At 51.3% G+C, this 25,591-nt stretch overlaps 1 protein-coding gene across 17 annotated transcripts in view; it reads right to left on the reverse strand.

Annotated features, from left to right (window-relative positions):
- Tmem94 (transmembrane protein 94) overlaps positions 1-25,591 on the reverse strand; it is a 36,679-nt gene that overhangs the window by 3,123 nt on the left and 7,965 nt on the right. Inside the window, exons 1-25 of one of the 17 annotated variants that reach the window (XM_074045146.1) lie at positions 20,051-20,184; positions 15,288-15,400; positions 10,556-10,675; positions 10,127-10,254; positions 9,726-9,862; positions 8,270-8,472; positions 7,793-7,944; positions 7,353-7,455; positions 7,077-7,163; positions 6,703-6,819; positions 6,325-6,381; positions 5,925-6,029; positions 5,635-5,799; positions 5,184-5,393; positions 4,360-4,675; positions 3,863-4,036; positions 3,383-3,485; positions 3,071-3,288; positions 2,155-2,336; positions 1,928-2,066; positions 1,581-1,696; positions 1,333-1,432; positions 924-1,032; positions 540-729; positions 180-257 (exon numbers count right to left, since the gene is read on the reverse strand). In XM_074045146.1, the coding sequence (XP_073901247.1) occupies positions 180-257; positions 540-729; positions 924-1,032; positions 1,333-1,432; positions 1,581-1,696; positions 1,928-2,066; positions 2,155-2,336; positions 3,071-3,288; positions 3,383-3,485; positions 3,863-4,036; positions 4,360-4,675; positions 5,184-5,393; positions 5,635-5,799; positions 5,925-6,029; positions 6,325-6,381; positions 6,703-6,819; positions 7,077-7,163; positions 7,353-7,455; positions 7,793-7,944; positions 8,270-8,472; positions 9,726-9,862; positions 10,127-10,254; positions 10,556-10,675; positions 15,288-15,400; positions 20,051-20,144 (3,516 nt within the window). In that variant the 5' untranslated portion in view covers positions 20,145-20,184. Of the gene's footprint in view, positions 1-179; positions 258-539; positions 730-923; positions 1,033-1,332; positions 1,433-1,580; positions 1,697-1,927; positions 2,067-2,154; positions 2,337-3,070; positions 3,289-3,382; positions 3,486-3,862; positions 4,037-4,359; positions 4,676-5,183; positions 5,394-5,634; positions 5,800-5,924; positions 6,030-6,324; positions 6,382-6,702; positions 6,820-7,076; positions 7,164-7,352; positions 7,456-7,792; positions 7,945-8,269; positions 8,473-9,725; positions 9,863-10,126; positions 10,255-10,555; positions 10,676-13,458; positions 13,478-15,287; positions 15,401-16,192; positions 16,469-20,050; positions 20,185-25,591 lie in introns of those variants that run through there. The other 16 variants (XM_074045152.1, XM_020156376.2, XM_074045154.1 and 13 more) reach the window with 16 other exon arrangements.

The following is a 25,591-nucleotide window of genomic DNA, read 5'->3' on the forward strand; positions in this document are numbered from 1 at the left end:
CTTTCCAGGCAAACCTTTACCTTGAGCCACGCCTCCAGCCCAAGCCCAGGGGTGTCACAGAGGCTCTGGAGACCCCTTCACTGTACTGCACCTCCAGCTTCCCTTCTCAGATTCTCAACTTTCCCTTTCATGAAAGAGTGGGTGGGGAGAGGGTAACGCCTGTGCTGGCCCTGGCTCACCTGGATGACCACGAGGGTCAGCTGGCACTGCAGCAGGAAGAGGAAGCACTTACGGATGCCATTGGTGGCATGCCGAGCCTAGGGACCGAGAGGGGTAGATTATGGCCCAGGCTCTCCTGACCTCTCTCAGGCCCTACAGCTGACAAGCTTCAGCCAAGAGCCACATGCCCGTGATGCTCCTGTGAGGAAGGAGCAGACAGAAATCCAACTGCCTGGGGAGCTGCTCGTGCTCCTCCCCACATGCCAGGAGGGCAAAAAGCATGAGGTCCAGTGGGCCCAGAAGACTCTGTTGCAATTCTACCCCCTAGGCTGCCCCAGGTGGACCCTGCCCCTTTCCCCCACCCCCTGCCTGAGCCCCACCTGCTCAATGAGCCGGATGATGCTGATGGTCTCCTCCTGGCGGAAGGTCAGGGAGCAGGGCAGGCTGTTGAGCTGCCCTGACAGCTGCAGGGGAGACAGGCCATCTGAGGCCTGGGCCATGCTGGTGCTGGTGGCGTAGCCAAAGGTCTCCCAGGAGCAGCGGGATGGGTACAGGGGATCCAGGGCAATGCTGCTCAGTGTAGGGAAAGCCCATGCATGAACTATACTCTGTGAATATCCCATCTCCTACAGTGCTGAACAGCCTACCCCTCTTCTCCAGGGGATATGCCCCCAGCCCCCTGCAGGCCCACTTGGAGACAGGTTGGCAGGGGCCACCATAGGGCTGCCTCCCCCCGCCCCACAGCCCTAGGATCTTGTCCTGACCTGACATCACTCTGGAGGAACAGGCAGCTGTTCCGCAGGTTGGCAGAGCTACCCAGGCAGCAGGTCACCTCCCCATACTCCTGCATGATCTTTATCATCTCACACATGGCTGGGGGTAGGGAGGGTGGCACAAGAGTCAGGCAGACAGAGTCCCAGGCAGGCACCAGCAGAGTGCCACAGGCCAGGAGAGCAGGAAGCAATGGGAATCAGGTCCCTCTTTGGAACAGCCCCACCCCAGCAGTGTGAGCACATGAGAACTATTACTTCTGACTCTCTGGCATAGGCATGCCTGCAGTGCCAGCCCACTGGATTCCCCAGCCCATCCCAGCCCAGGTTCTTTCACTCATTGCATGGAGCCCATGGGGAGCCCAGCCCTGGCAGAGCTAGCAGGAGAGACCATAGCACTCACTCTCAGGGGTACAGTCAGTGAAGAGGGGCACCAGCAGGGGCACATTGTCAATGTTCTGTAGATGGGGCCGCACCTGGTGGATACCCCGGGGTAGTTTGGCCTGGAGGAAGCAGAGATGCCAGTAGCCTCAGGATGATGGGGAGTAGGATCTCTCCACATCACCTGCCTGCCCGTCCTCCTGCCCTTCTCTACCCTGGACTAGCCATGGCCACTTCAGGGGCCAAGGGGAACAGATCCCACCATCATACCCGGTTGCAGTCCTCCAGAAAGCTGGGGATGTCACTGTCTGTAGGCTGGAAGCTGATGAGGTCCGAGTGACCCTCCTCCTCCAGTAGGAGAAGCCCTTCCACATCATCCCGGGACACTGTGGGACAAAAGCTTGTCCCTCACCTTGGGCCAGCCTTCTGGGGGCTTTTCCTTGCCCTGCAGATGGCAGACAATTTCTGCCTCCAGTTCTCCACTCTTCTATTGCCCACGGGGATGCTGGGCCATTTTCCAAGGGAGTATACTAATTAGGAGGCTCTTCCTAGCTGTGGCTCCCAGGAGAGGGAAGCTCCCCAACCTCCCTGTCCCTACCACAAGTCCTTGCCCTCACCCTGATTCAGATCATCATGTAGGGAGCCTGCATGGCTGGGGCTGGAAGGGGGGATCTCAGAGCCAGGCATGTCACCATTGGGTGTAAGGGAGATGTGGCAGTTCCAGCCTGTCTCCAGGCCCATCTTTTCTGCAAACACCTGTAAAATGCAGATGGCAATGAACAGATGGGCTTAGAAGCCCATGGGGGAAAGGATAAGTGGCGACAGAGGAGGAGAGCTCCCTCACCTTGCTTTTGAGCTCATCCTCCAAAGAAAAGTAGACAAAGCGGATGCAGGCGTTGACCAGCCCATCGATGAGGCGCACGATGTCCAGTCGAGCCTGGTACTGGGAGGACACCATGCCCATGAAGATCTGACCGCTCAGGGCCTGCATGCAGTCTTCCTTCTCCAGCACTTCCCCGATCCCTTCTTCAGGCAGGCACAAGACACAAAGGCCAGCAGGACACCAAGACACAGCCCAGTCAGGATACCCAAGAACCAGCAGATTCCAGGAGGCAGTCAGGGCCACACACACAGATGCCACACCCAAATCAATGAGCACACGGGCCCCAGAGAGCCACACACAGCCGCAAGCACACACACCCAAGACAGAGAAAGGAACCAACAGATACAGGAGAAAAGACAATGAAAGGTACTCATCAGTCATGTGGCCATCCTGAGGAGCCAGGCAGAGCATGACTCAGCTCCTGCCTAGCCCTACTGCAGGACTAGGGAGCCAGCCCCACCCTCAGCAACCACTGCAACACATGGTCTCTTGGATTCCTAAGACTCACTAAGTGTGCATGCTTAAGGGTGAGAGGTTCCAGCAGGGTCTGTGACCTGGGCATTTGTCTGATTCTAATAAGGCTAATGCTCTATAAACACATGCTGTTTTATTATTTTCCAAGAAAGCATTTTTATATGCAGATACCCTTTTGAATATCACAAGAAGCTGGTGAAGAGGGTAGAACCTATTTAGATGAGAAAACTGAGGGACCCCCCGCCATGTCACCAGCTAGAGAGTGCCACACTGGCATCTCAGCTTCCATGCACCTTCTGCCCATGGCACCTTTTGCAACAAGCAATATCATGGCCATCAGAACCCCTCCACTCCTGGGCTTCCCAGCCCCCAGGAGCTCCACTAAGACAGAAGTGCACAGTACCGTCAGAGCTCCAGCTGTTTCGGCGAGCATTCTGTTTGATGGGGACGGTGCCGGGCAGCTCACATGTAGTGAAGATACTGCTCTGACCAGGCACCTGCACCAGCTCAATGCACTTGCCATTGAGCTGGGAGGACAGAGCACAGCTCATAGGCTTGTAGGCAAAGGCAGAGCAATAACCAGACAGGCAGGCTCGCTGATAGAAATCCAGCACTTTCTTTCTACCAGGGAAGTGGAGAAGAAGTAAGGTGAGTGGTTCTGAGATGCCCCATAACTAAATGATGGGCAGACAGACTGGCATAGATCCTCACCCACCTGTCAGAACCAGAAAGAGGGTAGATGTCAGCCCCATCCCAGAAGTCTGTGCAGGCCTCCAAGACCACATCAGCCGTGCCATGGGACAGCATCTGTTCTGTGCCTGGGGCAAAGTAGAGGTCACACCATAAGACCCTCAAAACAACCCCTGTCCTCCTCTGACCCAACAGGAAGCACACTGAAGTCCTCATGAAGGGTGCAAAGGCACCCCTGACAGATGAGGAAGCCCTCAGGCCTCCCAGTCAGCAAGCTGCTGTGCAACAACACTGGCTGGTAACGTTTTCCCATCCTCTACAACTCCGTGACCCTACAACTCCAGTCCCATTCCCAGTCCCTTCCTGCCACACTGGAGGACTGGGGAAGTGGTCTGCCTTTCACCTGCCCCATCCTGCCTAGAAACGGACGAGGTAGGACACAGTCCCCCACCCCCCAATTTCTGGAAGGTTGGGTTAGACACCAGCTGAGCTGGCTGAGGCTCACTGGTGGCAGTGTCCTTGATGAAGAGGCTGATCATGTGGCTGAGGGGGGGGCGCCGCTTGGTGACACAGGAGGGTCGCCCCAGCGAGGTCTCCTTCATGGTCTCGGCACTTGGGAGGCGGTACAGTGCAAGATGATTTTCCTGCTTGAAGAGCTCCTTGGCCCCTGGAGTGAAGCCTGCGGACGAGCACGGGACTCAGGGCTTGTGGGCAGAGGCAAGGCTCGCACCACCGGCCACCTCACTCCCTGCCACAGACAGAAAGACAGAATTTTGTTGGCCTGGCCAGTTCCTTCCCTTTCCATCCCAACAACTAGTTGTTTTCCCAGATAGGAAGCTCAGCTATGCATCATAGCGTCTGTTAAAGGGGGACAGTCAGAAGGCTATGAGTGGCCAGAGCTTGTGTCAAGTAAATGCCATTCCAGGGACAGTGCTGGACCTCTTCTGAGAGGCCAGCAGCCACCCAGATGGCCCCACTCCACTGCTACCACTGCAGCCATACCGATGAGGCGGGCCAGCTCACAGAGGCCCCAGGGCACGTGCACGGGCAGCACAGCGCTGTGGCTCTCCTGCAGGGCAATGTTGCACAGGTGGTCGGAGAAGCGGCACAGGCGCTCGGTGACACTGGCATTGCACAGGTTCAGCAGCACATTGAGCCCTAGAGGCTTGAGGGAGGTGAGGTGCAGCTGCCAATTGGAGTCATCGAACTGGATGCAGGAGGGGTTCTGCTGGTCCTGGGACAGGCTCAGCATCTCCAGGTGGTAGTCGCACACAAAGTCCTCAGCCTCATAGGGTTCCCCTTCCATCCCAGGCTGGGCCTGGAGGAAATTTGTGTGTGTGTTGGGGGGGAAGCCTCAGGTCAGGAGGACCTGCTTGGCTCCACAAGCAGGCCAAGGCTGGCCTTGCAGGAAGGTGCACCTTCCTGGAGGAAATGCCAGTGCTCACTCTCCTGTCCCTCCCAAGAGCCTCTCCCCATCCTTGGTCTGTCTACTTCTAGGATCTATACCCGATGGCACTGGCACTACCAATAAGAGGGACAGTCATTTAGAGAAGAAACGGTGAGGGGGTGTTTTCAGCTGGAGGTGTGTTTAGAAGGTTCTAATTAGGAGACCAGTCACTTGTAGGTATATGAGGAACAGGGCCACATCACAGAGGAGCCTTGGACTAGGCATCGGGAGGTCATCCTGCTGGCCATGTCTGAAGGCAGCAGCATGTAACTTCTATGTGTGACTTTCAGACCCTCTTGGGCCAGGTGGGCTGTGCCCCTTTGGCAGTGATGGCCAGTGATGACAAGGTGGCTTCTCCACTCTGTCTCCCTCCTCTCACCTTGCTGAGCTCTTCCTCGCCACCCTCAGTGTCCCTGCTGAAGCTCACGTTGGAGCCGGACAGGTGTTTGCTGCGGCCGTGCGCCTTGTGGTGAGAGTAGGGCTCAGGGGGCTTGGGGCCATCACCAGGCCAGTCGCCATGCTCCTGCTCGTTGGAAAGGTGCAGGGTATTGTTCATGGAGCCAGCAAGAAGGGCATCTCGTTCATGGGGCTGAGGAGAACAGGAGCACAGGCCTAGGACCAGGGCCCCATGGCTCTCACAGACCAGGGAGGGGGGCATTTCTGGTTCCCTCACTGCCTTGTCCTGTGGCTTTACCTTAACTTCTCAGAAGCAGTTGCCAGAGGTGCCTGGGCTCCTTTTTCCCTCTTAAACTATTACCCTCCCGAGGCCACTGGCCAGACTCCGAGGCTAAGCAGCCAGGCCCAGTTGGGCCCACAGGAGCTGGCCATACCTCCTCCTCTACCTCAGGATGGCAGAAGGAGCGGGTGGACAGGTCATCTGTGAGGTCCTCATGGCTGCTGTGAGGGGGTTCCACTTTCCCACTGAAGAACAGCACAGTCTCTGGGCTGGGATTTGGCCATGACAGGATCCCCTGCTTGTCCACACAGCACAGGACCTGCAGGAAGAGGTTGAGATTTGGAGGTGGGTTGGTATTGGCCAAAATGCCCAGCAGACAGTCCAGATCCTGCCAGACAGCAGGCCTGGTGTGACAGGTGCTTCCTCCCTGCAGGGTCCCCTCACCGTGACGGAGCCCAAGCTGTGCAGCAGGCTGGCACTGTGGCTCAGCGTTGGTGATGTCCCTTGGATCACCCTCAGGAAGTGGCCCCAAATGCAGCGCAGCATTTCCTAGTGGGAGAGAGAAAGTCTGCGAGGGCATTTGGGGCTCAGCCTTATTTCTCTGGAGATGGCCTCTAAGGGCTCAAATAGGGAAAAAATCCAGGGGAGTGTCAGGGGGTTGGGGTTCTGGGACAAGGTGTCGATGTAATCTCCACATGCAAGGAGGGAGGGTAAGGGATCTCCAAGAGCCCAGCTGGAGGCTCAAGACCGTAAGTAGAATCCTGGGGTTGCATGAAGGAGCCTGAGGGTGTGCAGGACTTGTGGCTACAGGGGCCTGGGGCAGAATCCATCATGGTCAGTGTACCTGAGAGGAGACGGCTTCTGTATAGCTGCTGAGAGTATCCTCTGAGAACTTGGCCAACTGCATAGAAAGGAGACAAGCATCGGTGAGGAAACAGCAGTCTTCACACAGACCTCCACATTGGCAAAGGGGGCCCACACCAGCAAGGCTCCAACCCATTTGGTAAAAGGCACCTGGCAGTCCTGACTCTCTGCTGGTGAGAGTCAGGAGGACTCTATCCCGCAATGGGGCCTGGCCTGGAGGCTACTCTGTAATGGAAAGGGCCTGAGCCCCTGGAAAGCAGCCCAGGGCTTCCAACATGCTGAGCACCAGTAGGGGCTGCACTTCAGCCCTGCTTCTCTGGCACAGCCAATTCCTGCCACTGTCCCCAGAATAACCTACCAGGGAGCTGGGCGAGACCTTGCTCATCTGGGCTAGGACACGGGCTTCTCCACAGGCAGTCGCCAGCACCCAGAGGACTGGGAAGAGCAGGGGGAGGATAGGCAGCATGCCATTAACCTAGGAAAGAGTGAGCCACGTTGAACATTCTCAAGGACCTGCTGGCCTGGAGGAGGAATGAAGAACGAGAGGGCTGCCCCTACCATATGGCCAACCCCTGGGTGGAAAGGGACAGCTGTCCAGGAGGCAGGAAAGGAAGAAAGGGAAGAAGGCACTCTTAAGCTGAAGCCTGAGGATACTCTGGGCAATAGATGGAAGGACAATCAGAGCCCACAGGACAGAAAGAAGCACAACAGAGAAGAATGGGCCATCCTTGCCTGGAGCTGAAGGAGGGTGTACTGCCAAGAAGTGACCCCAGGGGCACTGAACATGAAACGCAGGGAATTGGTGATGAGAAAGCCGGCCTGTGGGAACAGGAGGAGCACAGCCTTAAGCCACTCCCCTAGGGAGGGACTAGGTTCTTGTCCCCTTCCTTGGCCACTCACAATGCAGGCTCCCTCTGGCCCCCTGTGCCTGGTCACTCACCTGAGCCTGACCCCAAGGCTCCCCCATGTCTGGCCCTCTCCCCTACCCTGCAGACCCGCCTCACGCACCAGGACCACGGGCACTGCATAATGCAGCATCACTGACTGCACTGTGAACCTTTCATTGTCCAAAGCAGTGACTGGGCGGGACAGAGCCATGTCCAAGCACCACCTGTGGAAAGAAGTGATGCTCAGCCTTGCTTAGTGGGGAGGCCAGAAACCTGCACCTTGAATGGATTCTGGGCCTCTTAGCCAGACAGGGATTCAATGAACACCATCAAGTCCTGCCACTCCCTAGTGGCATCCTGGGAGAGAGGCCTGTGGCCACCTCCACAATCGTCCCCTCAGAGTTCAGCCTGGGTGGAGGCACCACTCAACCTAACAATGCTATGGGAGGCTGAGGAAGTACCTGCACACGGAAAGGCCTGGGGGGTCTGAGGCTCCTTCCTATTACAGGAGGCACTGGGGGAGAAGACGGCAAGGCAGAAGGAGGTGAGTGACATGCTTACCTGACATTGTCAATCACAGGGGTCTCCAAGACACGGAAGAGCCGGTGCTGCTGGGGGTTCTGTGGCCCTTTCTTCACTTCTCCCCGGGGAGAGGGTGGTGGAGAGAAAGGGGGAAACAGGTCACCTGGCTCCAGGACAATGTGCTCATCATCCTACCAGCAGTGAGAATGAAAGGACTCTATCAGAGGCTACACTCCTGGACAATACCAACTAAGAGGAGATGGCTCCTGGGGTCAGGGACTGTCCACAGCACAAAGCCTGTCAGGGTGGGGTTGTGGGACTTGAATTCCTAGTACATGAGGATCCAGGAGAAGAACAGTACAAGAAAGATGAGGAAGAAGTTCTAGCTCTGCCTACGAGCGCTTGCAAAACCTACAAGATGGTCAGGAGGAAGCTCAAGATTAAGCCCTGGAACCCCCCGCTTGCCTATAGATGTTCTCCCAATAGTTCCCGGAAAAGAAACCAGCCTCTAGCTACCTTGATCCCCCTCAGGGAAGCGAAGGATTCCTGGCCAGGCCTTAGGGCTATGATGTCTCCTTCTACCAACAAGCTGACTGGTAGATTGACCAGGTGTCCATCTCTGTAGGCCCAGTGCAGCGACCAGGATGGTGCAAAGGGCATGTGAAGGTCAGGATACATGGCATTTGGCCACTTGATCTCCTTGCCATCCCTGAGGGCATCTGATAAGAACAGAAAGAGGAAAACAATCTTCTCACTCTCCAGCCAGGCCCAGTGACATCTAGGGAGTGTCACCTGCTCTTCATCCTTTCCCAGAAGGTCTATACAACCCACTTCATCCATTCAAATTGCTTCCACTATTTCAGTGATGCCTTCTCTATGAAGCCTTATCCAACTGCTCCAGCCAGGCACCTTTGCCAGGCAAACATGTGCTAACATGTGTGTCAACAAAGATCCCAGCATGGTAGAATCACAGAAAAGGTAGTGAACCTATCTTCCCAGATATGGGAGATGGCTTCTGGAGAGACAGAGCATTTGTCATGAGTCAGAAAGAATGAGCAAGATTTTGTTGGTTGGAGACGAGATGGGAAAAGATCTCCAGGCAGAGAATAGGACAGAAGCCCAAAGCAGGTTAGCACACAGGATATCTAGGCAGAATGGGTGAGGGATTATGAACAGTAATAGAAAAGGCTAGGCAGGAAGATCTGAGCCTATAGCACAGAGTTTGAGAAGTCACATGCAGCCTCTGGGACGGTGTGGAGGAGCAAGAGGTAACCACTGATGGTTCTTAAGCAAAAGACTAAGTTCTTATGGAGCAGGGCTCATCTTTCTTGGTCATCTTGTACTCCAGTGCCTGGTATTTGATCCCAACTAATTAATCATTTCAGAATGAATGAACAAATTCTCACTTAGCATTTAAGTGTCCACTGTCCAGCACTGTCAGAGAAAGGCTTTCTGGGAACAGGTAGTGCTACACCTCTGACCATGTACCCCTGGAGAGTAAGAACCATGGTTTCTACATAAAGCCTAACATAACCCTCAATCTACAGCTGGAGCTTAATAAATGCTGCTGGAAAGGACATGAACAATGCCCCTCTCCTTTAGCAACTGGGCTGCTCATCTTGGGGCCCCTGCCTCCAACCCTAATTTCTGCAGGCATCTCAGCTTTCCTGGGCCACCTAATCACCTTCCCTGGCCCAGTATCACCAGACAAGACAGACTTGGAAGAGAACATTTTGACTGCCCTCCTTCCAAACAGCAGGTTCTCCTCCCAACAGGAGTGAACCTGCAGAGCCACCGTCAGTTTCCTGTCTGTCCAGGTAACCGCCTGGTGCCCACAGCCATCTGGCAGCTCTCACTACCCTGCCCAAGAGAGTATGGGGCACCTCCTAACTCTCCGAATGAAGACAGCCCTGGGATACTGTAATGGCACTGACACATCACAAGACATCTTTCCCACTGACTGTGGCCTCACCTTGGATTTGGTCAATGATCCCTCTGAGCCTGCGCTCCACTTCCTGGCGCTTCAGCCGATCCTGCCGCCCGATGAGGACGAGGTTGAGAAGCAGCAGTAGGAACAGTGCAGAGGCATTCACAAGCTCCACCCCGTGGCTGGTGTCAGGACACAGAGGGTAGAGTGTATTTCTGGGGAGCAAGGGGCCCCCCAACCAGCCCCCAGACCCCAAAAAGCTCCTTCCCACTGGTCCCTTCTAAAAAGAGGATCTCATCTGATTCCTGGCCCCAGTCAAGGGACTGAGGTTCTTACACACTCAGGAGCCCGCTATGGGGAGCTCAGCAACATCAGTGAACTCACAGCCCTGAGATGTTCCGAAGAATGGAGTGGGACAGCTGCAGAGGTTGTGGGGCCTTGTTTACCTTCCAGCTGGCTGGCCCCCACAGCAGCCCAGCAGTAGCAGCACCGCCAGCAGCATGAGTGAGGCCCCCGGCCAGTGGAAACAGGAGCAACGGTTACCCAGGTGCAAGAAGCTGCTTCTCCATGCCTCCTAGGGAGCAATGCATGGGGCAGACAGTGAGTACCTTGTCCAGCCCCAATCCAGCACCTCCCCCACCCACAGTCTCCCCAGACGCCATGGTCTGATGCCTTTGACTTTGGCTGGACTCCTACAGAAAGTGGGTTAGGATATCACTTTAAGATGGAAGCCCGACTTCCCTTTGATTTTTCATAAAGTTTCAGTTGAGTCCCCCTGCCCAGAGGGACAGGGCACATCACAGCCCTGAAAAGGGGGAACCCCCCTGCTTCTCTGCCATCCTAGCATGGCTCTAGCCACTCTGAAGAAACTTCACCTTCCACGTGAGACATTTCTTCCGTTCTTTGAGGTGTCCCTCCAACACGGCCTCCAGCTGTTCCTTCAGGACACTGAGGGCCTTCCAGGTGGACAGGCCCAGGGCCAAGGGGGGCTCTCCCTGCAGGGAAGTCAGAGATGCTCAGCATCCCTCCAGGCCCCAGGACCCTGCCCACACCAGCTCTCCATGCCAGGCTGGATCTATTGCTTCTCACTGCCCCTCTTCCTCCTGACTCCTGTTCCCTTCCTCTACCAGCTCTTGCCCCTCAGCCAAATCACCACCAAAAAAAAAAAATCTTTTAGGTGGTACTAGGGTTTTGAAGTCAGGACCTTGCAATTGCACTCTGCCCCTTGAGCCTCCAGCCCTTTTTGCTTTTGGGTTATTATTTTTTAGACAGTTTCATGTTTTTGCCCAGAGTAAGCCTAGACCACAATTCTCCTACCTGTGGCCTCCCTCATAACTGGGACTATAGGCACATACAACTACAACCTGCTTATGGATTGAGATGGGGGCTTGCTAACTTTTTGCCCAGGCTGGCCTTGAACCTTGATCCTCTGATCTCCTAAGTAGCTGGATTACAGGTTACAGGTACAAGCCCCCTTGCCTGGTACAACCAAATTTAAACATTCAAAGACACAGTCCACTATTCTTTAAAGTTTAGAAAGTCAAAACAAAACAAAAAGCTACTTTTCCACTCAGTGTTTTCTAACTCATCTTTCACTTGACTCTCAACCCACTGCATGGGTGGTCCTCCTACTTTTTTCAGGCTGCTCTCACTGCCCGCCCCAGTTTAACACAAGGGTGTCAGTCTTTCAGATTGCATAGACAAGAAAATACACATTTTGTAGCATAAGGAAGGAGAACTAACCTAGAAATGCTAACTTTTCATTGTACCCAGGAAAGACACTAAGGGAAAAAAAAAGAAACAACAAAACAAAACTACCACCTTCCAATACTACCATCTCACAAAAGAGAATCCTGTGACACTCACTATATTAGACAATGCTGCAATTCCACTACACTCCCCTTTCACCACAGCTGGCTGAAATGTGGACAGGACTGATCCCAGATGACATGGGGACCAGGCACGTTATCTTGAGGGACCTCATAGCTGGCCACTCCTTGTTAAAACCCTTGTGCTCCTGTTTCCCTGCTCTTGGACTCTGGCCTTTCTTTACCCTCTGCCTACCCTGCAGCCCATCATTGGGGCAACTTGCCAAATGTTGAATGTTTCCAGGGCGACTGGCCACAGCAGTGGATCCACCCATCACTTACATGCTTACAACTCCCACATTTCACTTCCAGCCTGACCCCGTCCCCCATCTACTGACCTGCCTCACAGCTGCTTCACAGGGAGTGGGAGTCAGTACATCCCAAATCCCAAACTTGCTCCGGCCCAAGCTGCCAATCTCCTCTCCTGCCACACTACCACCTGCCCAGGTGCCTCTGCAATATCCCAGACTCTGGACTTCCCCTCCCCTTCCCATGACCACTCTTGATCTTTTCCAAACCCTCTGCAGCACCCTAGCTGGGGAAGCATGCCTTCTCAGCTGACCCCCTTTTACCTTTAAATTCCACTCCAGACTCCCACACCTGCCTTGTGAGGTCCTAGGGGACCTACAACATCCCAGCCTCCCCTTGCTATTACTTCTGCAATCCTGCTCCTCCAGCTCACACGCAAATGCCTTTATGTACTTCCTGGCCAATGCTGGCCACCCCAAACAGCTCTTGCTTCTTCAAAGGAGTTCAAATATTACCTCCGCTGGGACAACTCCCTAAACCCAGGCCTGATCTGCAGGGGGAGGTTTGTGTTCTGATGGCACTGAGGCAACCTGGCTCTCAACCTGCATCTCACAGAATTGTGATTCTAGGTCTGCATGCTTGGCTCTCCCACTAGATTGCAAATTCCTGAAAACAGGCATGAATTCTTCTACTTCCACACACCCTCCCCTCTAAACTGCTCAAGACAGTGCCTGGCACACACAAACACAGTAAAACACATACTGAATGAATGAAAGAATACACAAGTAGCTTTACTGACTGATCCTAATGACCCCTTAGTCAGGGGCTGTCAACCCAAAATCTGCAGCAGCAACACCTGGTGCTTTCAAAAAACATGCATGGCCAGGCCCTGTCCTGGACCTACTGAATAGAAACCTCTAGGGTTCATGAACCTGATGTCAGGCTGAATCAGATACACACTTCCCTGGCTGTGGGGTGCTAAGAGAAAGAATGGTCCCAAGAAAGGCAGCACCTGAAGGAGGAGCACATCTTTCCCATGGCCACTGAAGAGCCTGGATGTGAGTTTCCATCAGAAAAAGTTCATGAATGAGAGCTGAGGATCTCCAGAACTGAGGCACCAGGTCCACCGGGGACTTTTGGCCAAGGGCTATGGGGCTGGGATGCCTTGCCCTGGCTGCCTGGACTCCCTGTGCTCCCCCTCCACTCTGATGGCCCCTAAGGTCTGCCCTCCCCGGGGGACTGCACTGGCTTTGCCAACTGCCAGTCTGCATGTCTCTTCTCTGCCTGGCTCCATAGCCACCTTCCCCCTCCTTGGCAACCTGGCCCCAGCTCTAGCAGATTGTACACCTCCACCACTCCAAGGAGTAGCTGGGCCCAAGGGGGAAAGTTCCCAGTGTCACACACCTGGCATCATGGGATGCACCTCAGTGGAGCCCCCAGTGTCACCTACCACCAGCTGCCTAGGCTTCTAGCCCTCAGACTTCCAGCTCCCTTGCCTAAATCTCACCTAATCCTACTCTTCACAGTGGCTTTGATGGATTATGGAGATAAGAGGTACTTCTTCCCAGAGGGGATAAACAGGTTATTTCAGCTCAGAAAGAATAGCCTCTAGGCAGGACCCACCACCCAGCCTGGGTAAGTGCTCTCCTCCAAGCACCTACCTCCCTTCAGTAGGGCCCAAGACAAATGAATGCCAGCTGAGGCTAAGATCTGTCCTTGGTCTCCTAGACATGGAAGGGAAGAGGACTTCAGGAGGGCTCTAAGGGAGGAAGACAAAGGAGAAAAGCAGCCAATGGGCTTTCTGATATCTTCAGGGCTGGGTTACAGCAGGAATGCCTGTTCATCCCCCCATGGGAAGAAGAGGACCTAGGCCCAAGGTAAGAAACCCAGGCCCCTAGCACCTTCCCTCACACTCCCTTTCCTCCACTCTGGCTCAGCCCTCCTGGGTTCCTCTCCACAGCAGCATGTGAGAGTTCCCAGAATAAATATGATGGCTATGCCTTGGCCATGCCTCCAGAAATGACCAAGTGAGAAAACACACTATAGGCAGGAAGGGCTGGCTGGCACAAGAGATGGGGATTGGAAGGGAGAAAGGAAGGACTGGGCAAATGTATAGGGCTGCTGGGTTACCTGCAAGCCTGAACCAAGGATCCCATGGCCAGGAAGGAACAGTTCCCAGCTATGAGGGGTAGTCGGAGTCAGGAAGGTGTCCCTCCTCTAGCTAGGCCTACAGACCTTGGACACTCATCAACTCCCCTGAGCTGTACAGTGGACAGCCTGACCTTTGCTGCCTCCTTCTAGGCAGCTGTACCCAGAGCCCTCTTGCCTGTCCAGCCTCCTCCTGCTTTCTTGCTCTCCCCATCCCAGGTACTCTGCTCCTCTCCAGGTAGGGAAAGCACAAAACGGAGGGTAGCAGATGCTCCTACAGCAGGATGTCTGCAGAGCTCTCGGCATGCATCTGCCCCCGCATGTTGTGTCTGGCCAGGGGCACCAACTCCAGACAGGGGATTAAAGACAGCACAGCAGAGGCAAAACATGCCACTCTGTAATTATATGCTGCCAAAGGGAAGTGCCTGCCTGCACAGGCTGGCACTGTGGTAAGGACCTAGCCTTCTGAGCCAGGCTGCTCTCCATAGGCTTCGCCCAACCAGATCCAACCACCGAGCCTGTTCAGCTCACCCTGCTGTGGTGGGAGGGTCTGAGTTAGGAGTCAAATCTCTGCTTTTCTTAATGGGGCCTCAGCTTTTCTCCACATGACAAAACAGCCAGAGCTTAGGAGCTTGGTGGGAGACTGTCATAGTTTCTGAAGGAGATTCAGAATGAGGTGGTGGGGTGCAGACACTGCTGGCCCTCTCAGCACAGAGTTAGGTATCCTGTTATGACTGGGCACCCTCAGGAGACTACAGCAAGTTCATACTCTCTGAGAAATAAGTAAGAACTTAAGGTGACACTGTCTGAAGTCTCATTTTCTTATCTACCAGGACCAAGAAGGATGAGGAAAAATGTGATGTGTCCTAAGTTGTCCTTAAGTACCCAAAAGTAACAAGAGATTCCTCCTGCTTCCCTAAAGATTCCCACCATACCAGCTGCTGGCATCTCAGAGATGTTTTTGGGGCCAGGAGTGAGGGCTCTACCCCAGAGGGACCAAGAGAGGAAGACTCTGAAGCCTTTCGGGCGGAACCAGCCCACCCACTGTTGTAAACACTTGGACTCCACTGGAGGAAGTGTGAGAATAACTGGAGGCAGAAAGGAAGTCCTGACTCAGGAGAAGCTGGATGTCCATCACAAGCTAGACTTGTACTCTCTGTTCTGGCACCAAAGTGGGTACTGACACGAAGTAGGGATTTGGGGGAACAATGGGGGACTAAAAGAACACTGTCCACCAAATCACAGCCACAGGAATCTGCCACTGAGTAGGACCCAATGTCAAGATACAAAGCTGGGCATCAACCTTCTGAGGGCTGACACACCTGTGCTCTCTGGCACCCACCTCAGCCAGGTTTCTCAGGTGATTCAGCCAGAAGCCACCAGCCCCCATCCCTGTCCTTGCAGAGCTCCTCTGAGGTTTTCTCAGCACAGAAACTGTTTTCCTTCCTACTCCACCTGTTATAAGAGCAACAGAATCAAGACTCATAGGCTCAGGTAGACAGGTTATAAATTTAGATCTTGACCCAAGACCTGGACAACAGACAACCACCAGTTAGAAGTGGCTAGGGCCCTTTCTCTAAGTCCCCTCTTCACAGCTGCCTGGTCAGTGATGGCAGAGAGGAGACCCAAAGCTGGACCACACAATGCCCACGTCATTGAAGCATTGATTGGGCCATTCTCCGTGCTTCTGAATTTGGCCAGACACAGCTGGATGTATCTATAGTCAGAGAAATCAAAGACTGGGCAGAGCTGCATCCTGTTCTTCTTCACTCTTCTAGGCTCACAGTGACCTCAGCCCTTTCACCCACCTTCTTCCCCACCTCCTGCAGTCACCAAGACCTAAAAGGAAAGCATCTCAGCCCTGATTGCTCCTGACTGTTATTAAAAAAAAAAAAAAAAGTCCCTTTGCTGGCCCCAAAAAGGGATGACATGCAGGCCCTGACCATCTATTGCCTGTGAATGGAGCCCTGAGTCCTACCATCCCTCAGTAGGATTCCCTTCTTCTGGGAGGCTCAGGCCCCAGGCCTGCTCTGGGTGACTTGGGCACCTTGCTGACAACCCCAAGACATACTGGCTTTCTGGCTCACTCCCAATTTCCCTCCTGGTTCCCTCATGCACATTCTAGCTACCTCCCACTCTGCATCATCTTCATGACTCCTCTGGCAACAACTAACCCAAAGACACCCTCACTAAGCAAGAAAGGAGACACTGTTAAAAGAATCATGGACGCCAAGCTGGCATACTCACAGTGCTGCATTTGCCCTGCTGGGGCACCCATAATTCTGCCTGCTTGAAGAGCATGGGGCACAACCTGAGGGACAAGCAGTCAGCTACAGCAACTTTCAACACTGCCCTCAAAAAGAGGGAGAGGCAGAACACAGAGAGAGAGAGAGAGAGAGAGAGAGAGAATGAGAAAAGCAGGCCGGAGCGCGTGTGAGCAAGAAGCCGGTGCTGCAGAGAATCAGGATCAGCAGAGCAGAGCAGAGCTTCAATATGCTGATTAATTCAGCCTATTTCCAGTCACGCTGCAGATTCAGGGAGGGAGGAGGAGGAGGTGGCAGCAGACTGCAACAGCAGCTTTGGGAGGGGAGGGAGGGAGGCAGGGAGGGAGGGACAAACAGGAGGGAGGAGAAAGGACAGTTGAGAGGAGAAAAGTTTGTCAGATACTCTGCAAAATGTCCAGGAATTTGGCCCTCTTCAGAGGAGGCCACCGTGGGGTCAGCAGAGGGGTGATGTGCAGGAGAGTATGGACACATAGACAGAGGGACAGATGGATAGACAGGAGAAGCTGCCCAGGGTCTGTGTCCCTGAGGGCAATTTCTGGCATCTAGGAAGACCTGGAGGACATAAATACTAGCTCTCTTCTTGGACTACCAGTCCACTGCCCCAGGTCACTGGATGAGGCTGGAGCCCACTATGGGGGAGCCAATCACCCTTGAGAACTCCTTAATCACTCAAGAGCACAGAGCGGAGCCAACAGTTCTTTCCAGTGAAAGTTGCAAGGAGGGGAGGGAATTGGTGCCTTATTAATAGCAGCACATCCTGTGTAGAGAGGGGGACTGGCCATTGAGAAGATTCCAGCACAACTTCCAGAAGGGCAGAGCAGAAGAAGCTGGCAGAAGGAAGAACCCAGCGGCAGAGGGTAGAGCCAGCTGGAAGGAGGGGCCTCTTAGGATTCCAACACCTTCTCTTCAGGTGGTGTTAGCATCCCACCAACAGCTAATCTATGGAAAGAAGAGCTACATCTAGACATGCCCACCCAAAAGCTGCTGGGACCAGGGGCTGCCTGAGTATGCCTGGGCCCCTCCTTCCAGGCAGAAAGAAACCAGTTAACTGAGGCTCCCACCTTAGCACCTTCTCGAACATCAAGCAGGACCTGGTTGAGTTGGGGCTCCAGTTTGACATAAGGGAAGCTCTCAGCATAGGCCCTGTGGGTGAAGGAGGGGTCAAGGCACTGGAAGAGGATGGGATGGTACACTTCTCTGCTGATGACAGGCCACCCTTAGGATGGGGCTACAACGCCCCAGGGAGTAGAAACAGCCTAACAGGTCCCTTAGCTGGAGATCAGGTTGGAAGCTGAGCATTGTTTCTCCAGGGCCCTCAATCTCCTAGACTACACCATTTCAAGCTGCAGAGAGGGGAAAAGCGAACCTCACAGCACAAGCAGGCCTCTCTCCCTCCCCCTAAATAGCTTGTGCAGCTCCCTGTGGGGCCCCTGCCAAACACACAGCTGAATGGGGACAGAAAGGAGGGGCTGGTTAGTCAGAGGTTAAGGCCAGGAAGTCTCCATAGGGAGCAGGAAAGGGAGGTGGGTGGGGTCAGTTCCATGCTGGTCAATGTGAGAACTGTTAACTGTAGCCAAAGAGGAAGACTCCTGACCCCCAGTCTCCTACTCCATGAGGGCACTGACAGGGTGGGAACCACAAGTCAGTTGACACTCTCCCTGCTCTGTGGCAGGCCCTAAAAGGGACAGCACGAAGGGGCTACCCAGGGTGTTGTACGAGTACCAGCACAGTTCTCTCTCACTTCTGTCCTCTTCCCACACTGCCCCATTCAAGTGATGGGAAAGTACAACCCTGCATCTCAGAAGCAGGAGCCCAGCCCAAGCTGTCATGGCTATAGCACATCCAGCATGGGCTTCAATGGAGGCTGAGAACTGGTGTGGGTCTGAAAGAGAAAGGGGAGGGATGCCAAAAATCAGCCAGCAACAGCCAAACCAATGCTGAGCTGAAGCAACCCAAAGGCCACCTGATTATCAATTGTCACCATGCCAGCTCTTCCCGATCCTACTCCTTCAAGACACCTTCTGACTGTCCTGGCCACAAGATCACCTTTAGAAGCCCAGTGTGCAACTAGAAAGGTCCTCACTTGGGTAGAAACCCTCATTAGGTCTTATTACTGAACTTCTGGTGCTACTGATTCTCAACTAGACTGTCAGCCTCTACAAGCCAGCAGCCAGCATTTCATAGGGTTCTGCCAGCCTAAAGACAGCATTCCATAAATATGGCTGCTGCTGATAGCAATGAGGCTTTCTAGTTTTGGACTCATCTACCCAGAAAGAGAAAGAAGACAGAGTAATCCCCCAGGAAAAAAAAATGGCCCTAAGAACAACCCAACCAGGGCTCTCATGGCTTCTCCCACAGGCTCGAGGGTAAACCCAGGCCCCTCAGCCACAGAACTTTGTTTCCTCAATATACTACACACTGGCTGAAACCAGAGGACAATACTATTTTCTATTTTGGGGGCATTAAGCCCACCCAGGCAGGCCACTGGGGGCCCTCTCTGGGATTGGGCAGTACATAGCACTTGTGGCTGTTTTAGGCAACAGCCTTGCACCCAGGTTAGGAGAGAGGCAAGTATAGCTTTCCCTTAGTATCAATCGCTGCTAGGATAGATTCCTGCAGAGCAGCCAGACGTGGCTGTGAAGAGGAGGCTGACACATCTGCTGTGAGTTCAAGTCCACAAGCCAGTTGTATAGCTGGTCCAGAGGCACAGGAAGAAACCCTGGAGCTGAACAAGCAGCAGTCATTCAGGCATCACCAGAAGCCCTGTGAGTGGACCCATAGCTCCCTCTCCAAACTTCCCCAAGCTCTCTTTGGCAGGAAGATCACTGTCCAGAAGTTCAAGTCAACAAATATTTATTCAGCCCTTGCTATGTGCCAGGTTCTGGGCTGGCAGCTAGGAATACTGAGATATGGTAGAAGAGACAAATTACTTCCACCTTGATGGTAGAGGTACCATGATTCAAACAGCAGGGTCATCTGGAGGGGAAGGAAGACTTATCTGCAGAGAAGATGTTTCAACTGGGCCTTGAAGAAAGGGTAGAAGGATTTAGCCGGGGAAAGGATGAGAGGATTTTAGAAGGACCAGCCTCAGTATGGTGTATTTTGCTGCGTTCAGAATGACTAGAGGTAAACACTTCTGGAGAGCATAGTGTAGAGGCCTCCTTCACACTGCAGACCTTGGTGTGTGAAGCCACTGACCATTTTTAGGTAGGGAGATTGGGAAGCAGAAATAGAGGTCAACCAGGAGGGTGTGCAGAAGCCAGGCAAGAGACCTTCTCAGGGATAGACTTGGTCATGGGAGAGGAATATTCTGATTGACAAATCTACCTCCCTACAAAGATGGTACATCTGGAGGCAGGACCAATCTTACCAACGGCCTGGACTGCCAGGCTGCTCACCCCAGCTGGCTAAGCAGCTGTGTTTGAAGTCTGATGGCAAGCTCGTCCCTAGCCACAGACAGGGTGCCCAACAGTCCTCAGCACAGCTTGGCAGGTTGGGGCACAGCCCTAGCAAAGAGCAAACAAACTAAATTACACACCCCTGGGCAAGAAGTGGAAAACTGGCCTGGGGCCAACCCAAATCCGAAAGCCTGCTGCTGCGTAGTTGTGTTAATTAATCTGCCCTCCACTTTGTGTCCTTCCCAGCAGACTGCAGTACTGCTCCCTGAGAAGGGGTCAGGGTCATATCCTCCAGGCCTCAGAGCCATGCTCCCTCTTTCACTTTCCATGTAATGCCCCAACATGAGGACCTCCCAACAAATCAGGAAGGGTGTGGGGAGGAAGGAGTTCAACAGAGACAACACCCTGACAATAGGACCCACCAGATGCTTCTCCTTCAGTTCCATGGGCCCAGGGTACTTCAGGCATGCCCAGATGAGTGCAGTCACCCCCAGAAAGAAGATTCCTCCTCAACATTGACAAACCCCAGAGAGTCTGTCACAGCTACAGCATCTGGGGGAAAAGAAGAAAGAAATCACATAAGCCAGGCTGCAGTACTGGGCAGCTAGTGTACAATACAACAGTCTCATCTAAGGCACAGGGTGGAACGGAGGAAAGAACTGCTCCCATGGGCCATCAGTGCCCTGCAGTCTATCCTACAGCAGCGCTGCCCCAAATGCTCAGTTTTTAGATGAGTTCTCCTCTGGCAGGCCAGGAGAGAGAGGACTCCCGAGGTGACTCTGGAGGGTGCAAGCTTTCTCTTTCAACTTTCATCTTCAGAGACACACTGTGTTCTGTTCCATGCGGACTCTGTTAAACACTGGCTTCCAGCAGACGGGAAAAGCCTTGGATTATCAGTGTCTTTTAAAATTCGGGTTAAGGTTAGCATTAAGATCATTTGGAATCTAAATACAACTGGAATGGTCAGGGAGCAGCAGGAAGAGCAGGAGGGAGGATGGAAGGAGAGACACACTCACTGGGCCGCTGCCATCGGGAGTGCACATATGTGTGCCATACTTGCCAGATACACAAGTCCATGGACCCCAATTCTCTCATGCAGATGACAGCAGTTCTCAACAGGAACCTGGGCAGAGGTTCACAAGGATGGACAAACTAGACTGACAACCAGTCTGACAAAAGTCAGCTAGTGTTCTGGAAAATGAAGATTAGCCCAGAGGCTGGGCATAGCTCAATGGTAGAACATGTGTGAGGTCCTAGGTTTGACTCCGAGCACACACACACACACACAAAATAAAATAGGCCAACCTCACCACCTGCCCCCACCACCCACACGAGCAGACCCTCACTCTTCCATCCTGGAAGTCAGCACAACTTTCATGGTCTCAGATCAAGGTATGTTTGGGTAGAGTGACACCGAGTAATCCAGTTTGGTGCCAAGTGACTTCTTTTGGTAAGCATTAACCTGCTGACAAGGGCAGTTCTTTCTAGGGCCCAAAGCAAGCCTTGTTAGGAGGAGCCAGTCAGCAGCCCAGGACAGCTGACCCATAAAGGAGTCGTCGAGAAACAACAAGAGACACTGTGTCCAGAAAGTCAGCCAGGAGGCCCAGGTCTGCAGCCACGAGCTCTACTCCAAAATCCCACCAGGCAGCACCAGTGGGAACGTCATTGTCCGCACTGCCAAGTTTCTCCCAATCCCTTCCTTTCAGCCAGGACCTTCAAAGCTAAGCCAGCCCCATAGACAGGGTCACAGACAGACAGTGACGCTGGAAGTGGCCTTGCAAAGCAGTGACATTGGGTCTTTGGCAGCCAACTGAAATGAGATCCTGAGAGGCCAAGTCACTCCTCCCCAAGGCCACTCTCTGTTTCAGGCTGCCCAAGCCCTGTTTACAGCTATGGCTGAGGTCCCCAAGATACCCCATCCCAGCAGGGGCTGGATGAGATAGTTGCCACACAGGGAAAGGCACCAGGAGCCAGATGGGGATTGTGCCTGTTAACATCTTCCACCAAAAGTGAAATAACTCTGTGGCCAGCTGGAACCACAGTAGTGCAGAGGGCAGCCAGGAACATGACATTTTTCTAAGAGTCTCTGTTTTCCCATCATTCCATACAAGGGATTCTGAGAGAGAACTGTTCTTAATGGTCTGACCTGAAACCAAGAGCAGAATCCTTAAAGGGCCAGTTCTGCCTGTGAAAAATACCACAGGCTTCAAAGCCAAATATTCCTGGTTCAAAACCCAGCTCCAACATGTATCAAATGCCAAATTATCTTGGCAAATTATTAGTCCCTCTGAGCCTCTGCATCCTTGCTCTTGAATGGAAATTGTAATACCATTTCACAGAGGTGCTGTGAGAATTATGTAAAATAATATTATTAATGCAGGGGTCTAGTGCGATATTTGGCCCAGAGTTGGTGCTCAATAAATAGTTGCTATTACAAACATTAGCAAAAAAAAAAAAAAAAAGTGAGCCAAGTACCACCTAGATCAAGAATGAGAACTAAAAAGTAATGTGGAAGGAAAGGAGACAGAAGGCATAAACACTGAAAAGAAATAAGCAAAACTGTCTTTATCCACAGACAAGATTAGAGATGAAGAAAATCCCAAGGGGTCTACAAGATACTAGAACAAAGAAAGGTACAAGGTTGCAGGATAAAAGGTTAAAATACAAATATAAATTATATTTTTATATATTATGTAAGGAAATAATAGAAAACAAAAATATAAATAATAGTACAAAAATGCTTAGGGACTACTTTACTAAAAACATATGGAAGGCCTGTAGATGGCTGAGTGAAATTAAACATCTAAACAAATGGAGAGCTATACCATATTCATGGATTGGAAGACTCATTATTAAAACATCAATTATCCCCAGATTTATCTATAGATTTAGTACAATCTCAAACAAAGACACTTTGTAGACACTTCTGCAGAAATTAAAAAGTTGATTCTAAATCTATATGGAAAGGACCTAGAATATGTAAAGCAATTTTGAAGAGAAATACAAAGTTAGAGGACTTACACTGCCTAACTTCAAGACTTAATATATAGCTACAGTAATTAAAATATGTGGTACTTGTGCAAAGAGAGGTATACAAATCAAAGGGACACAACAGAGAATCTGAAATAGACTCACACAAGTTGAAAACAAACTTTGACACTTAGCTCTTACCCTACACAAAAACCAACTCAAAGTGAATTACACATCTAAACATAAAAGCTAACCAGGTACTGTATCCCACACCTATAATCCCAGTACGCTGAGGCAGGAAGATTGCAAGTTCTAGGCCAGTCTGGGCTGCATAGCAAGGTGCTGTCTCAAAAAAACAAACAAAACAAACCCAAAAAACCATAAAAGCTAAAAACTATAAAACTTATAGAGGTAAAGGGGGAGAGGGTTGTACTTTGGGATAGAGATTTCTGAGAAAACACACAAAAAATGAACCATAAAGAAAGCAACTGATAAATTGTTCCATCAAAATAAAAATTAACTTCTATTTTTCAAAAGATGTCAAAAAGAGATGGTTGTAGTGATGCTCATCTGCAATCCCAGCACTTGGGAGGCTACTACAGGAGGATTGCAAATTTGAGACCAAACGTCTCATAGCAAGCCTTTTTTTTTTTTTTTTTTTTTTTCAGTATTGGGATCTTGAACTCAGGGCCTACACCTTACCACTCCACCAACCCTTTTTTGTGATGGGTTTTTTCAAAATAGGGTCTCGAGAACTATTTGCTCCGGCTGGCTTCAAACCTGGATCCTCCTGATCTCTGCCTCCTTAGTACCTGGGATTACACTGGTGCCCTGCTCATAGCAAGTCTTATATAGCAAGACCACCCTGTCTCAAAAAAAACAATAAAACAGAAAAAAAAAATCTCATAAAGAAAATTAAAAGACAAATGCAGATCCGGAGAAAATACTAGTAATACATAAATCTCAGTGACTAGAAGAATCCATCTCGCCCAATAAGAAAATAATAAGATGAACAATTCAATTTTTTCTGGGAGTTAGTGCTGGGATTTGAACCCTACACCCTCAGCCTCCCCAGCCCAGAAAAACTGGCAAAGATTCCAGTGGCTCACATCTATAATTCTAGCTACTTGGAAGGCTGAGATTGGAAGGAATGAGGTTAGAGGCCAGCCTAGGCAAATAGTTCAAGAGACCCCCCCACCACCACCACCAATCTCCAAATAACCAGAGCAAAGTGGACTGGAGGTGTGACTCAATCAGTAAAGTGCTGGCTTTGCAAGTGTGAAGCCCTGAGTTCAAAATCTGAAAATATCCAAATGTCCACTCACAGGGGGAATGGATGAACAAATATGATCTATCCACACAGTGGAATTCTACCCTGTGATAAAACAGAATGAAATACTACTAATATTTCACATAACAGCATAGCTGAATCTCAAAAACATTTGTTGAGTGAAAGCCACCAGACTCAAAAGAGTACCTAGTATATGATTCCATGTACACAAAATTTAGAACAGGAAGAGCATGCACAAGGCCTGGGTTCAATCCCTAGTACCAAAAATAAATAAATAAATAAGTTTAAAATAATAATAATAAAAATAATAAAACTGTAGTGACAACCAGCAGATCAGGGGATGACTGCAGAGAGCACTGGATTGCTCAGTCTCTAGATTGTGAGGTGGTGTTTACATCTGGTGTAGACATTGGTCAAAACTTTGAACTTAAAGGTACATTTTAGCATGTGTAAATTTTGCTTCACAAAGATGATTTTTTTAAAAGGTAGAATCTGACATCCAACTAAGTCAGTTCAACCAACTTCTAAAATGCCTGGCACATTCAAGATTTGGGGGATATAAAACAGAGAGAAGGACAATGAAGGAAAGAAGCCTGTACTAAGTAACTATCATATTTAACACTATGCTAGGTGCTATAGTTTGGACTTGAAGTGTCCCCCAAAGGCCCATGTGTTAAAGGCTTGGTTGCCAGTGGAGCTATTAAAGGTGATAGAACTTTTAGGAGGTGGAACCTATAGGAGGAAGTTAGGTCATTGAGGGTGTACCCTTCAAGGGAATACTGGGACCCTGGCCTTGCTTCCCTTCCACAAGTGAGAAGCCCCCTCTACCAGGTGATTTCACCATGATGTAGGATGCTGCCACATGGTAAAAGGACCATGGACAAAACCTCTGAAACTGTGAGCCAAAATAAACCTTCCTTCTTTTTAAATTGATTATCTTGGGAATTTGCTACAGCAACAGAAAGCTGACTAACACACTAAGCAACCGCATATGCTTAAAAAAGGAATGTAAGAAATGGTTCTTTTTCAGTTTAAAGATAAAGTCTCAAAACAAAAAATCTTCCCCAGAATATTTTTTTCTTTCTCCTCCTTCCTTCCTTCCCTTCTTTCTTTCCTTCATTTTTCTTTTTTTTTTAATCAAGGCTAGCCTCAAACTCACAATCCTCCTGCCTTAGCCTCCCAAGCAGTTGGGGCTATAGGTATGAGCTCCAGAGAGATTTTTAATATAGCCAGTTGGGGGCTTTATGGAAAAAACTAAAATTCAAGTTGGAACTGAAGCACTAAGCAGGAATTATCCCTAGCAGGTGCTGCAGAAAGTGCTCACAGGGGAATGGAAGAAGAAAGCCGGAGCTGAGTTTAGGAGGGAGAGGAGAGAGGGCAATCCAAGCAAGAATTACAAGTCCCAACAAGGCCACAAGAAAGAAAGGCAAGTAGCCTTCTTAAAAGATGGTGATTGGATCTGTTTGGTGACAGCATAAGGCCTGTAAGGCAGGAGAGGAATCAGGACCAAGATGGAGAGGCCCTAAGGAATCACTGAAGGTTTCTGAGGAGGTTCTAGGAATTTAGGAGGCTAGAATTGACCAGAGAGAGAAAGGAAAGAAATGACAGGCTGAAGAGTTAGAAGAAAATTGCAACATCCTGGTTTGTCATGATAAGTTACTAGATAAAGACAGCAACAGTAGCCATGAAAAGGATGGATGCT

The sequence above is a fragment of the Castor canadensis genome, chromosome 11, assembly GCF_047511655.1.
Source record: "Castor canadensis chromosome 11, mCasCan1.hap1v2, whole genome shotgun sequence".
NCBI classification, from domain to species: Eukaryota; Metazoa; Chordata; class Mammalia; order Rodentia; family Castoridae; genus Castor; species Castor canadensis.